This window comes from Heteronotia binoei, chromosome 6 (assembly GCF_032191835.1).
Source record: "Heteronotia binoei isolate CCM8104 ecotype False Entrance Well chromosome 6, APGP_CSIRO_Hbin_v1, whole genome shotgun sequence".
NCBI lineage: Eukaryota > Metazoa > Chordata > Lepidosauria > Squamata > Gekkonidae > Heteronotia > Heteronotia binoei.
Window position 1 is genome coordinate 138,117,362 of NC_083228.1, and position 14,700 is coordinate 138,132,061.

At 50.7% G+C, this 14,700-nt stretch overlaps 2 protein-coding genes across 2 annotated transcripts in view; both read right to left on the reverse strand.

The window, feature by feature from the left end:
• DVL3 (dishevelled segment polarity protein 3) overlaps nucleotides 1-3,168 on the reverse strand; it is a 149,008-nt gene extending 145,840 nt beyond the window's left edge. The window contains 1 exon segment of the mRNA XM_060242820.1: nucleotides 2,983-3,168. Coding sequence (XP_060098803.1) covers nucleotides 2,983-3,155 — 173 coding nt within the window. The 5' untranslated portion in view covers nucleotides 3,156-3,168.
• Nucleotides 1-14,700, reverse strand: part of LOC132574464 (cytochrome P450 2J2-like) — a 585,507-nt gene that overhangs the window by 176,571 nt on the left and 394,236 nt on the right. The gene's annotated exons all lie outside the window — the stretch shown is intronic.

The window sequence follows — 14,700 nt, forward strand, 5'->3', positions numbered from 1 at the left end:
CCTTCCTTCCTTCCCCTGCAAGTGATGCTCTGTCTGTATTCTTGGCGCTGGGAGGGGGGGGGGAAGCAACAGTGGGAGGGCTTCTAGTGCCCTGGCCCCACTGGTGGACATTCTGGAAGTGACATCACAGAAAAAAATGGAGTTTTGGTTCAGTGTACCCCAGACGTGACATCACTTGGCCCTTGTCACCACAGGAAATGACATAATTCCTGTCTCCCGGCTCCACCTCCAAAGTCTCCTGGTTCCACCCCCCAAATTTTAGTGGGTCATGAAGGAGAAGTGTAAAAATAACCGGGCCACGGGAAAGAAAAGTTTGGGAAACCCTGACCCACAGAGAAGCAGAGACTATTTCTCCCCATGGTTAGGGGGCGGGAGAATTTTTCCTACTAGGGACCGGCAGAGAAAAGAAAGCATCTGCAATGAAAGAGGGATAAAGCCACAGGAGTCTGCCGCAGCAGAACAAAACAGGATTCTCGCAACCTCTTAAAGAGACAAACAAGATTTAATTCCTGCAGCATCTTTGGTGGGCTGGGGCCCAGATGTACCCTGTAGGTCCTACCCCCACCCCCTGTGTAAAACGACCTATGAAAGAAGCCAGATTTTTTTGCATCTGATTTAGCGGGGCTCCACTGGTACAGTTCCAGCTTCTGGTTAGGAAACTCCAGATTTGGAGATGGACCCTGGGGAGGGCAACAGTGTAGAATGCCACAAAGTCCACCCTCCAAAGCATCCCTAACTGGTCAAGATATTCCTGAAGATCTGGGGGTGGAGGCTTGTGGTGGGGGGGTGGAGGCTTGTGGGGGGGGGGGAAGAGACCTCACTGGGGGGGGGGGTGTCTAAAGCCATAAATGAAATAAATAATAGTAATTTCCCCTGGAGGAACCGATCTCTGTAGTCTGGAGATAAGCTCTAATTCGGAGGGAGGGGGGATCCCTACATCTCACCTGGAGGTTGGCATATTTCTGGAGATCTGGAGATGGAGAGGAGACTTGGCCAAGAAGAGACCTCTTTGGGGGTCTAACTCCATAAAGTCCCACCCTCCAAAGCATCCCTTTTCCCCAGAGGAACTGATTTCTGTAGTCTGGAGATGAGCTCTTATGGGGTGGGGAAGGAATTCCTAGGTCCCACCAGAAAGATGGCATATTCTTAAGAGATCTGAGGCTTGGGAGGGAAGACCCCTCCCTGGGGTCTAATGCCCCAGAGTCCCCCACCCACCCACCCTTTCTCCAAAGCCACCATTCTCTCCAGGGGAGCTGAACTGCTCTCATTGCAGGAGGTCTGAACCGGAGACGCGTTCGAAAACGTGGGAGGTCTCCTGGCCCCGCCGGGAGGTTGTCAACCCCCCCAAAACTAGATGGGGCCAAACCTGCATTCACCTTCTCCCAAAGCCAGATCCCCCTGCAGGGGAAGAAAAGTGGGGGGAAAGTAGGGTTGCCCAGTCCAAAGCAAGAAATTTCTGGGGACTTTGGGGGTGGGGCCAGGAGCTGGATTGTCACAAGCACAACTGAACTGCGAAGGGAGCTCCGGCCGTCACACTGAAGGGGACCGCACACCTTTCACACGCCTTCCCTCCGTTGGAAATAATGAAGGAGAGAGGCACCTTCTTTGGGGGCTCCTAGAATTGGACCCCCTGGTCCCATCCTTTTGAAACTTGGGAGGCTGTTTTGAGGGGATGCTGCGGTGAAGACTGAGCTGCCTCCACCTAAAAAAAAAACAGCCCACCCTGCAGACCCCCCCCGACACCCGCATATCAATTTTCCATTATACCCCTAGCAGCGGCGGCCGACGGTAGAGGTCCATACTTTTTTTTTTGCCCAGACCCCCTAACACCCGCATATCAATTTTCCATTATACCCTAGCAGGGGCGGCCGAAGGTAGCGGTCCATACTTTTTTTTTGCCCAGACCCCCTAACACCCGCATATCAATTTTCCATTATACCCTAACAGGGGCGGCCGAAGGTAGCGGTCCATACTTTTTTTTTTGCCCAGACCCCCTAACACCCGCATATCAATTTTCCATTATACCCTAGCAGGGGCGGCCGAAGGTAGCGGTCCATACTTTTTTTTTGCCCAGACCCCCTAACACCCGCATATCAATTTTCCATTATACCCTAACAGGGGCGGCCGAAGGTAGCGGTCCATACTTTTTTTTTGCCCAGACCCCCTAACACCCGCATATCAATTTTCCATTCTACCCTAGCAGGGGCGGCCGAAGGTAGCGGTCCATACTTTTTTTTTGCCCAGACCCCCTAACACCCCGCATATCAATTTTCCATTCTACCCTAGCAGGGGCGGCCGAAGGTAGCGGTCCATACTTTTTTTTTGCCCAGACCCCCTAACACCCGCATATTAATTTTCCATTATACCCTAGCAGGGGCGGCCGAAGGTAGCGGTCCATACTTTTTTTTGTCCAGACCCCCTAACACCCGCATATCAATTTTCCATTATACCCCTAGCAGGGGCTGCCAAAGGTAGCGGTCCATACTTTTTTTTTGCCCAGACCCCCTAACACCCGCATATCAATTTTCCATTATACCCTAACAGGGGCGGCCGAAGGTAGCGGTCCATACTTTTTTTTTGCCCAGACCCCCTAACACCCCGCATATCAATTTTCCATTATACCCTAGCAGGGGCGGCCGAAGGTAGCGGTCCATCCTTTTTTTTTTTTTTTTTTGCCTACAACTCCCATCAGCCCCAGCCATTGGCCATGCTGGCTGGGGCTGATGGGAGTTGTAGGCAAAAACAAAAACATCTGGAGAGCTACCGCTGGCCACCCCTGCAGGGCCTATAGAAACCGGTCTCCATAGGGAACAATGGCGTGCCCGGCAGACAGCTCCCTCCCCCCCCTTCTGATGACCCTGAAGCGGGGGGGGGGCCTCCAAAGCGGGGGATCCCCTGCCCCCACCTGGGGATTGGCAACCGCCCTCCTCCCGCAGCCCCTCCGCCGTCATTGTCTCCCTCCCTCCCTCGCTCGCTCCTCACCCGAAGTCGTCGTCCATGGACTTGAAGTAGAACTTGTAGTTGGGCCGGTTGAGGAGGGCCTTGAAGTCGCCCAGCGTGACCCGCTCGGCCGCCACCGGCACCTTCACCAGGTAGGGCGTCTCCTGGTCGTCCAGGTGGTAGATGATCTTCGTCTCGGCCCCCGACGCCGCCATCGCCGCCGCTGCCGCCCCGCGACCCTCCCTCCGCGAAAGGCGCGCCCGCCCAACCGCCCCACGGCCTCGCCTCAGCGACCCCCTCACCAGGCAGGCCCCGCCGCTTCGGGCAGGGCAGGGCAGGGTAGGCCCGGCTGGCTGGATGGCTGGCTGGCTGGCGCGCCTCACAGCGCAAGCTCCGGCCACGGCGGCGGGCGGAGGCGGCTCCGCGCCCGGCTCCTCCCCTCCGCCGCCCGCCCGCCCGCGGGGGTGTCAGACACGCAGTCCGCGGGCCGCACCAGGCCCCCACCCCCGAGGGCTCCTGTCAGCCCCCCCCCCCCAACTGGCTGCTTCCTTCTCCCTCCCTCTCGCTTGCTTCCTTCCTTCTGCAGCACAGCTTGCTTTGCCAGGCTTGCTCAGGAGCCGCAGAGCAAAGCCTCCGTTTTCTCCATTGGCTGAGGCTCCTCCCTTGGGGAGGAAGGGGGGGGGAGGCAGAGCTTGTTTCGTCAGGCTCTCTCCGTCGCACAGTGGAGCTACTGAGCCAAGCCTCTATTTCTTCTTTTGACTGAGGCTTCCCCACCCTCAGTCCCTGGGGAAGGAAGAAAAGAGCCGGAGCTTCCTTTGCTCAGTGCCCTGGATCCCATGGGAGAGATACAAAGAAAGTACCTTTTAAGACCAAGACACACACACACACACACACACATATATATATATATATATAACTTAAATTAACATTTATGTGTGTGTGTGTGTCCTTTGCAAAGTTTTTATCTCTGCTACCTAATCTTAAATGGGTACACAGATGGCCTGGCCCGACATGTCTCAGCCCACCCCAACAGGGCCCGGCCCAAGAAAGTCTCATTTATGTCAGATCCAGCCCTCATAACAAATGAGTTTGACTCCCCTGGTTTGGGCAAGGGTGTCAAACATGCAATTCGAGGGCTGAATCAGGCCCCCCCCGGAGGGCTCCTATCAGGCCCCCCAGCAACTGGCTGCTTCCTTCTCCCTCTCTCTTTCTTCCTTCTGCATCACTGCCAGGCTTGCTCAACTGCACAGGAGCTACAGAGCAAAACCTCTATTTCCTCCATTAGTTGAGGCTCCTCCCTTGGGGAGGAAGGGGGAAGGCAGAGCTTGCTTTGCCAGGGTCTTTCAATCGCACAGCAGAGCTACTGAGCCAGCCAAGCCTCTCTTCCTTCTATTGGCTGAGGCTCCTCCGTTGGGGAGGAAGGGGGGAGGCTGTTTGCTTTGCCAGGGTCTTTCAATTGCACAGCAAAGCTACTGAGCCAGCCAAGCCTCTCTTCCTTCTCTTGGCTGAGGCTCCTCCCTTGGGGAGGAAGGGGGAGAGGCAGAGTTTGCTTTGCCAGGTCTTTCTATCGCACAGCAGAGCTACTGAGCTACTGAGCCAAGCCTTTGGTGTACTGGTTAAGTGTGCGGACTCTTATCTGGGAGAACCGGGTTTGATTCCCCACACTTCCACTTGCACCTGCTAGCATGGCCTTGGGTCAGCCATAGCTCTGGCAGAGGTTGTCCTTGAAAGGGCAGCTGCTGTGAGAGCCCTCTCCAGCCCTACCCACCTCACAGGATGTCTGTTGTGGGGGAGGAAGGTAAAAGAGATTGTGAGCTGCTCTGAGACTCTTCAGAGTGGAGGGCAGGATATAAATCCAATATCTTCATCTACCTCACAGTGTGTCTGTTGTGGGGGGGGGGGGAGGTAAAGGAGATTGTGAGCCGTTCTGAGACTCTTCGGAGTGGAGGGCGGGATATAAATCCAATATCTTCATCTACCTCACAGGGTGTCTGTTGTGGGGGAGGAAGGCAAAGGAGATTGTGAGCCGCTCTGAGACTCTTCAGAGTGGAGGGCGGGATATAAATCCAATATCTTCATCTACCTCACAGGGTGTCTGTTGTCGGGGAGGAAGGCAAAGGAGATTGTGAGCCGCTCTGAGACTCTTCGGAGTGGAGGGTGGGATATAAATTCAATATCTTCATCTACCTCACAGGGTGTCTGTTGTGGGGGAGGAAGGCAAAGGAGATTGTGAGCCGCTCTGAGACTCTTTGGAGTGGAGGGCGGGATATAAATCCAATATCTTCTTCTTCTCTTTTCCTATTGGCTGAGGCTCCTCACCTGTCCCCTGGGGAAGGAAGGAAAGAGCCACAGCTTCCTTTGTACAGTTCCCTGGATCCCGTGGGAGAAATACAAAGAGAGCAGCTTTCAGACCAAGTGCTAACATTTTAAATGTTTTATTTAAAAAATATAGAATTCTGTTTGTCTATGTCCTTTATAAAGTTTATACCTCTCCTACCTAATCTTAAATAGGTATACACATGCCAGTCTAGGTAGGGCTGTCGAACTCATTTATTATGACAGCCGAATCGGACATAAATGAGACCTTGTTGGGCCAGGACCGTGTTGGGTTGGGCCAAGCCATGTGTGTACCTATTTAAGATTAGGTAGCAGAGATAAAAACAAATATTTTTTTATTAAATATTTATTAAATAGCTTCCTTCTGCATGACAGCTTGCTTTGCCAGGCTTGCTCAACTGCACAGGAGCTACAGAGCAAAGCCTTTATTTTCTCCACGGGCTGAGGTTCCTCTCTTGGGGAGGAAGTGGGGGAGGGAGAGCTTGCTTTGCCAGGGTCTTTCAATCACACAGCAGAGCTACTGAGCCAAGCCTCTCTTCCTTCTATTGGCTGAGGCTCCTTTTCCTCCTGGTCCCCTGGGGAAGGCGGGAAAGAGCCAGAGCTTCCTATGCCCAGTTCCCTGGAGCCCATGGAAGAGATACAAAGAACACACCTTTCAGACCAACGAGTGCTGTTTTAGCTTTTTATTTTGAGTTTCTTTTAAAAAAAAAAAAATCTTTAATTCTATTTGTCTGCGTCCTTTATAAAGTTTATATTTGGTGCAGTGGTTAAGTGCACGGACTCTTATCTGGGAGAACCGGGTTTGATTCCCCACTCCTGCACTTCCACCTGCTGGCATGGCCTTGGGTCAGCCGTAGCTTTCATAGCAGTTGCCCTTGAAAGGGCAGCTGCTGTAAGAGCTCTCTTAGCCCCACCTACCTCATATGGGGTCTGTTGTGGGGGGGGGGGTGAGAAGGTAAAGGAGATTGTGACAGCTCTGAAATTCAGAGTGTAGGGCGGGATATAAATCCAATATCTTCTTCTTCTTCTTCTTCAAATTCAACAGGGGTGAATGCCAATTTGTTCTGCATTGCCCTTTTGCTTCCATCACCCACAAGGAAGGATAAGTCGACATGGAGACTACTAACCCTCTTCCCCTAGTATAACTTTTCAGCAACCTGTCTGGCTTCTAAGAGGTTGCCAGACGTTTCCTGAATGGATGCAAGCATATCTTCATGAATACCCAGGCTCCAAATCTGGGTTTATTCGTAAGCAAATCTGCAAGAAAGGTAAACCACGCTCGTTGCTATATTTTTAAGGTAAAAAAGGTAAAGGCAGACCCCTGTGCAAGCACCAGCCGTTTCCAATTCTGGGGTGACGTCGCATCACGATGTTTCCACGGCAGACTTTTTTTTAATGGGGTGGTTTGCCATTGCCTTCCCCAAACATCTACACTTCCCCCCCAGCAAGCTGGGTACTCATTTTACCGACCTCGGAAGGATGGAAGGCTTAGGCAACCTTGAGCCAGTGACCTGAACCCAGCTTCAGCCGGGATCGAACTCGGGTCGTGAGCAGAGAGCCTGGACTGCAGTACTGCAGTTTTACCACTCTGCGCCACGGAGCTCCTTGCAATATTTTTAGGGTGTTTTAAATGCATGGAACAGCGGCCGACACACAGCCCTAAGATAATCTGTTTTCTGTTTACATACTTCCCGACTTTTATTTTGGTTCCCTCGTGGCTAGGCTGATCCAAACAGATGCTTTCCCTCTGGAGACCAAACATGCCAGTCAAAAGTGGCAGCAAGGAATTGTCTGAGCCGGCAGCCCAAAGGCATCTCCGCAAAAGGTTTGTTTTTACTTTTTTCTAGTTTTCCATCGGCAAGTGCCTGGATAGCCTCTTAGGGCAGCTGAATGCATTTTCAAACCCTTTCATTAATACACTTAAGGCAAGATTGTAAGCTTGGGTACCTTTAGCTCAGGGGTGGCCAAACTGTGGCTCTTTCACACCTATTGTGTGGCTCTTGAAGCCCCCCACTCCACCCCACCAGTTAGCTTGGAGAAGGCATTTCTCTCTTTAAATCACTTCTCCAAACCTAGCCAGCCAGCGGCTTGGAGAATGCATTTAAAGTTGCTTTCTTTCCCCCTCTCCTCTCCTCCCTCCCCCATCTATTTGCTTTCTTTCCATTTTTCCTTCCTGTCTTGTGGCTCTCAAACATCTGACATTCGTGTCTTACGGCTCTTAAGACATCTGACGTTTATTCTATGTAGTTCTTACAGTTTGGTGTAGTGCTTAAGTATGTGGACTCTTATCTGGGAGAACCGGGTTTGATTCCCCACTCCTCCACTTGCACCTGCTGGAATGGCCTTGGGTCAGCCATAGCTCTGGCAGAGGTTGTCCTTGAAAGGGCAGCTGCTGTGAGAGCCCTCTCCAGCCCCACCCACCTCACAGGGTGTCTGTTGTGGGGGAGGAAGGGAAAGGAGATTGTGAGCCGCTCTGAGACTCTTCGGAGTGGAGGGCGGGATATAAATCCAATATCTTCTTCATCTTCTTCTTACGCAGCGGTCCTTTTGTAGAAAAATAGGTGGTGGAGCTCATCCAGGGATTGTGATGCAGCTGCACATACTATTCAATGGACAAGGAGGTGGGACTCTCAGGAAGAGGTGGAACTCTCAGAAAGGTTCAGGAGCTGCGCTCCTGTGAGCTCCACTGAATCTGAGGCCTGTTCTTATGTTAAGCGAGTTTGGCCACCCCTGATTTAGCTCATGCCTGCATCCCCGTGGCTCTCCTCCAATTACTTTTCCTAGTAAAACGCCTGGGGTTATGTGGGGTCATGCACACATCTAAGGTCAAGAGCTCAGGTATTGCAGGCTCACCCTGTGCTTCTGCTCAGCCACAAAGCTGCGCTCGTAATTGGGCAACGTCTCCCTTCTCCACCCTTGTCAGGTTGTAATACCAGGCCTGAGTCAGCCACAGCGCTCAATATCTTATCAGAATGGAAAAGGTTATGGGGCTGCAGGCATGCCTGCATTGCAGGTGCATTTATATAAAGGTCAAGGTAGTCCCCTGTGCAAGCGCCAGTCATTTCCGACTCCGGGGTGACGTCGTATTGCGACGTTTTCACGGCAGACTTTTTACAGGGTGGTTTGCCACTGCCTTCCCCAGTCAGCTACACTTCCACACACACACACACCCCAGCAAGCTGGGTACTCGTTTTACCAACCTCGGAAGGATGGAAGGCTGAGTCAACCTTGAGCCGGCTACCTGAACCCAGCTTCTGCCGGGGATCGAACGCCGGTCGTGAGCAGAGAGTTCGGCCTGCAGTACTGCAGCTTTAACACTCTGCGCCACAGGGCTCCTTCTGCATTTATATATACCCCGCTTTTCTCTCCGCAGTGGGGATTCTCCCCTCCTACATTTACTCGCTGCCAGTATCCTATATCTTTAAGGCATATTGGAACTGCCAAAGGATTGTGTAACCCTTGCATACAGGTGTTTAAGTGTTAGCATGTGAACGTCATTAACCAAGGAGAAATGGGATTGGTTGAGGGGAATAGAAATACAGTAGCCTAACGTCTGTTCAGTGTGGAGTAGGAAAAGACGGATAGAGCGTGGCATACTGATGGACTGATAAAGAGATTTGATGATTGTGGACTGTGACTTGACTATTCTATTGGACTGAGTATCTGTACCTTTGCCTGGCTGGACTGATTGTAAGTGTATGATTAGCAGACTGATTCTTGACTGTGATATCTGCCTGACCCTAATGCAACTTTGTTGAACCGGCTGTCTTTGTGAGTGTCTTCATTAGAGCAACAACTGAGACTGGTCTGACCAGAGTGGCCCTGAGGGACGCTTCCACTACTACCCTGTCACTCGCAACACTGCAAGGTAGGCCAGATTAACAATTTGTGACAAGACGGAGGTCACCTATGGCAGAAGTGGGGATTCGAGCCCCGTGGCGCAGAGTGGGAAAGCTGCAGTACTGCAGTCGAAGCCCTCTGCTCACGACCTGAGTTCGATCCCAGCGGAAGCTCCAGGTTGACTCAGCCTTCCATCCTTCCGAGGTCGGTCAAAGGAGTCCCCAGCTTGCTGGGGGGAAAGTGTAGATGACTGGGGAAGCCAATGGCAAACCACCCCGTAAAAAGTCTGCCATGAAACTGTTGTGAAAGCAACGTCACCCCAGAGTCGAAAACGACTGGTGCTTGCACAGGGGACTGCCTTTGCCTTTTTTTGGCCAGGATTCTAGCATGGCGGAGGCAAGATAATTTGGAAAAAAGCAAGACATGGAGAATGACTTTGCCCATATCTGCCTCTGCACACAAGAGATTCCGTGACCTCAGCCACTGACTTTTTCAGAAGGCTGGCAGGAGGGAAAGGTGGGAGGTAAAGTCTGCAAGTGCCTTCTGCTTGGGCAAACCAGTTTGGTGTAGTCGTTAAGAGTGCAGACTCCGATCTGGGAGAACCAGGTTTGATTCCCCACTCCTCCACTTGCAGCTGCTGGAATGACTTTGGGTCAATCAGAGCTGTTTTCTTCAATTGTATCTGAAGAAGCGTGCAACGCGCACAAAAGCTTATCCCCGTTAATTAAACGTTCTTGGTCTTAAAAGGTGCCGCTGGATTCCAACTTTGTTCTGTTCCTTCAGACCAACACGGGTGCCCCACCTGAATCTATTCCTTGTTAATTTTTGCCTTGTGGAATAGTTCAAATATGCTAAGCTCCCATATCCTTCTAAAACAGGGGTGTCAAACATGTGCCCAGAGGCTGAATCAGGCCCTCAGAGAGTTCCTATCAGGCCCCTGAGCAACTGGCTGTCATCTGCTTCCTTCTCCCTCTCTTGGTTTCTTCTGCATCATGGTTGGCTTTGCAAGGCTTGCTCAGTAGCACAGGAGTTACAGAGCAGTCTCTATTTTCTCCACTGGCTGAGGCTCCTCCCTTAGGGAGGGAGGAGTGAGAGCTTGCTTTGCCAGGCTTGCTCAATCACATAGCAGAGTTGAGCCAAGCCTCTCCTCCTTCTATTGGCTGAGGCTCCTCCCCCTCCTGGTCCCCTGGGGAAGGAAGGAAGGAAACAGCCACAGCTTCCTTTGCTCAGTTCCCTGGATCCCATGGGAGAGATGCAAAGAAAGCACCTTTCAGACCAACAAGTGCTGTATTTTAAGCATGTTTTAAGTTTTTTTTTTTAATTGTGTTTGTGTGTCCTTTATAAAGTTTATATCTCTGCTACCTAATCTTAAGTAGGTACACACACAGCCCGGCCCAACATGGCTCAGCCCAACAAGGTCTCATTTATGTCAGCTCTGGCCCTCACAACAAATGAGTTTGACACCCCTGTTCCAAAAATAAAGTTTATTCAGCAAACCGCCAAGGCAAAGCATAGTGGGGGTGAAGTCTGGAGCAGGGGAGCCCACACGTGCTTTTCAGCACACATTGAGCTACTCCCGGAGGTCAAGGAGGAACTTATGCAGGCTTACTCTCAAGTAAGTGTGCTTAGCATCGGGACCTCAGTCGGCCTCTGACCACTGACCCATAAATTGGCAACTATTTCCGCCGACTGTGAAGCTGAGGAGGAGGGGGAAAATAGGCAGTCTTGCAAACTCTTCTCCACCACAGAGGTCGCCTGGACACCTAGAGCAGGGAGAGAGCGCACAAGAGCCGAGAGAGCTGCTGGAAAGAGGGACGGGATTAAAAAGGGCAGTGCAGGGTCCCCCCCTTAGTTTCATAGCTTTTGAAGGAGCTGTATTTACTAACCTTGGTGTCAAGACAAAGAGAGATGCACAGTGATGCAAGCAGTGGACTTATATGGTACATGTGTGCTTCCTTCTCCCACCAGTGCAAAAAAATTATTCCCTAACCTTTCCCTATACCTGAGTTCGATCCCGGCGGAACCTGGGTTCAGGTCGCCGGCTCAAGGTTGACTCAGCCTTCCATCCTTCCAAGGTCGGTAAAATGACTCCCCAGCTTGCTGGGGATAAGGTGTAGATGACTGGGGAAGGCAATGGTAAACCACCCCATAAAAAGTCTACTGTGAAAATGTCGTGATGCGCCGTCACCCCAGAGTCGGAAACGACTGGTGCTTGCACAGGGGACTACCTTTACCTTTACTTTCCCTATGCCGGTCTTATGGGGACTGTTTTTCCCAGCTTTTGTTTTTAAAAAGAGCTGTGTTGTACAGTAGCATTGTAAAGTGCAAAGTGTATTTTATCTTTGCGTGCAAAGTATCAAGAGTTTTAATCAAGACACAAGTCTAATATTTCTTCGTGTCTCTCAGCTCTCAACCAGCTGTCGTTTATTCTATGCGGCTTTTACGCTAACCAAGTTTGGCCACTCCTGATCTGCAGGATGCGGTGAAGCACAGGACAAAACGCGGCTAGGCGCCAACAGCCTCTCTGCCACAATGCCCCCTTTTGCAGGCAGCTCCTGCTGGGCGAGTGTTGTGCAAAGAGTCCAGTGGACAAGCCAACTGTTTCCGGAACACAGAACTCTGGGCCAGGGAGCAAAGAATGTGGAATTACTTGTTACTTGGCAGAAAGTTATGCTCTGCCTCTGGCTAAAACAAACCCGTTCTAGATTAACAAGACCGTTTAAACTGTTAGGGAAAAGAAACCTCAGACATCCAGAGGGTTTTGTTTAAATGCCTGTGTTTTATATCAAGCTTGTAAATGCTTTTTTGGGGGGGAGGAAACGAGGGTTTTGTCATTTCTCCCTCCTCACTATCTGGAGGTCAAGCAACACAACACACAGTGTGAAATTAGTAAATTAGGTGGACTACAACTAGGAAATACATGTCCTTTTGAGATTTGCCTGGATTTGCGGAAACACCAACTGGCAGGACCCTTTATTACCGTTTACGGCTATCCAGACCAAACAGCCAAGCCACGTGGTTTCACCATGCGATCGCAGCCAGTTTGCCCTCTTAATCAACATACTGCACGTATTTCAGCCCATAATACCTGATCCCCCTCGTCTGATGAAGTGTGCTTGGAGAGCACCCGCAAGCTTACGTTCTGAATAAAACTTGGTTGGTCTTAAAGGTGGCACTTGACTCCTGCTTGGTTCAGTGTAAAACTGGTAACAGGTCAGTCACCACCCCGTAAAAAGGTCTGCCGTGAACACATTGTGAAAGCTACATCACCCCAGAGTCGGAAACATAAGAACATAAGAGAAGCCATGTTAGATCAGGCCAATGGTCCATCCAGTCCAACACTCTGAGTCACATAAGAAAGTAAGAGAAGCCCTGTTGGATCAGGCCAATGGCCCATCCAGTCCAACACTCTGTGTCACACAGTGGCCAAAATTTTTTTATACACACACACACACACATATACTGTGGCTAATAGCCACTGATGGACCTCTGCTCCATATTTTTATCTAATCCCCTCTTGAAGCTGGCTACGCTTGTAGCCGCCACCACCTCCTGTAGCAGTGAATTCCACATGTTAATCACCCTTTGGGTGAAGAAGGACTTCCTTTTATCCGTTTTAACCTGACTGCTCAGCAATTTCATTGAATGCCCACGAGTTCTTGTATTGTGAGAAAGGGAGAAAAGAACTTCTCTACTTTCTCCATCCCATGCATTTTTTTGTAAACCTCTATCATGTCACCCAGCAGTCGACGTTTCTCCAGGCTAAAGAGCCCCAAGTGTTTTAAACTTTCTTTGTAGGGAAAGTGTTCCAACCCTTTAATCATTCTAGTTGCCCTTTTCTGGACTTCTTCCAATGCTATAATATCCTTTTTGAGGTGCGGTGACCAGAATTGCACACAGTATTCCAAATGAGACCGCACCATTGATTTATACAGGGGCATTATGCTACTGGCTGATTTGTTTTCAGTTCCCTTCCTAATAATTCCCAGCATGGTGTGGGCCTTTTTTATTGCAATCGCACACTGTCTTGACATTTTCAGTGAGTTATCTACAACGACCCCAAGATCTCTCTCTCGGTCAGTCTCTGCCAGTTCACACCCCATCAACTTGTATTTGTAGCTGGGATTCTTGGCCCCAATGTGCATTACTTTGCACTTGGCCACACTGAACCTCATCTGCCATGTTGACGCCTACTCACCCAGCCTCAACAGATCCCTTTGGAGTGCCTCACAATCAACTTTCACTTCAAATGCATTCCCTAAGCTGCTGGCTGCCTTGGCTTGGCGAAGTGATTTAAAGAGACAAATCTCTTGGGCTGCTGGAGGTTTGGAGAGCCACACAAAAGGTGTGAAAGAGTCACACGTGGCTCCCGAGCCACAGTTTGGCCACCCCTGCTATATTGTAACATATAATGAAATAATTATACAACTCAACTGGTGCTTGCACAGGGGACCTTTCCATTCCTTTTCCTCCAGCCACCAGGACTGAAAGGGGATTCTCTTTTTCCAATTAAGGCCATACAGAGAGAGCAGACGTGTCGCAGAATTGGAAAGGACAAAATTCTCTGGCTTTGAGATTATAGGATACTATCATCGTTTTTCCAAGATAATCACGGCTGGCCCCTTGTCTCTCTGTAGGGTTGCCAAGTCCAATTTAAGAAATATCTGGGGACTGTGGGTGTGGAGCCAGGAAACATTAGGGGTGGAGCCAAGATTAAGGCTGTGACAAGCCTAATTGAACTCCAAAGGGAGTTCTGGCCATCACATTTCAAGGGACGGCACACCTTTTCAATGCCTTCCTTCCATAGGAAATAATGGATAGGAGCACCTTCTTTGGGGATTCATAGAATTGGACCCCCTGGTACAATCATTTTGAAACTTGGGGGATATTTTGGGGAGAGGCACTACATGCTGTACTGAAAATTTGGTGCCTCTACCTCAAAAAACAGCCCCCCCAGAGCCCCAGATACCCGCGGATCAATTCTTTATTATTTTCTATGGGAATAAATCTCCCTAGGGAATAACAGAGTTCCCAGCAGACATTTCCCTCCCCTCCCCCCGCTTTCTGACGACCCTGAAGCGGGGGGAGGGCCTCCAAACCGGGGGATCCCCTGCCCCCACCTGGGGATTGGCAACCCTATCTCTCTGGCATCCCAGGCAAGGCTGACTTCTGGCGCTCCCTCCCCCGGCACTGATAACCACTTTTCAAAGAGAGATGAATTGTGGGGAAGGTGAAAAGCGCACCACTTAAAACTTGCTCCCTGACCTGGATAGCCCGGGCGTGCCTGACCTTGTCAGATCTCGGAAGCTGAGCGCGACTGACTCGGGCAAGTATTTGGGTAAAGGGAACCTCCTTTCCTGAGTCGCGTGGGGGACGCCCAATTTGGCACCCCCAGAAGGCCGGCGCCCTAGGCAACTGCCTAGTTGCAGGGCCAGCCCTGAAGATAATCTAAGTTGATAATCAGGATTAGATTTTAGCCTTAGATGAAAAAGCAAGCCCTATGAGGAAAGGCTCAGGGACATGGGAAGATTCAGTCTGGAGAAGAGGAGGGGGGACATGGTTGTTGTCGAAGTATCTGAAGGG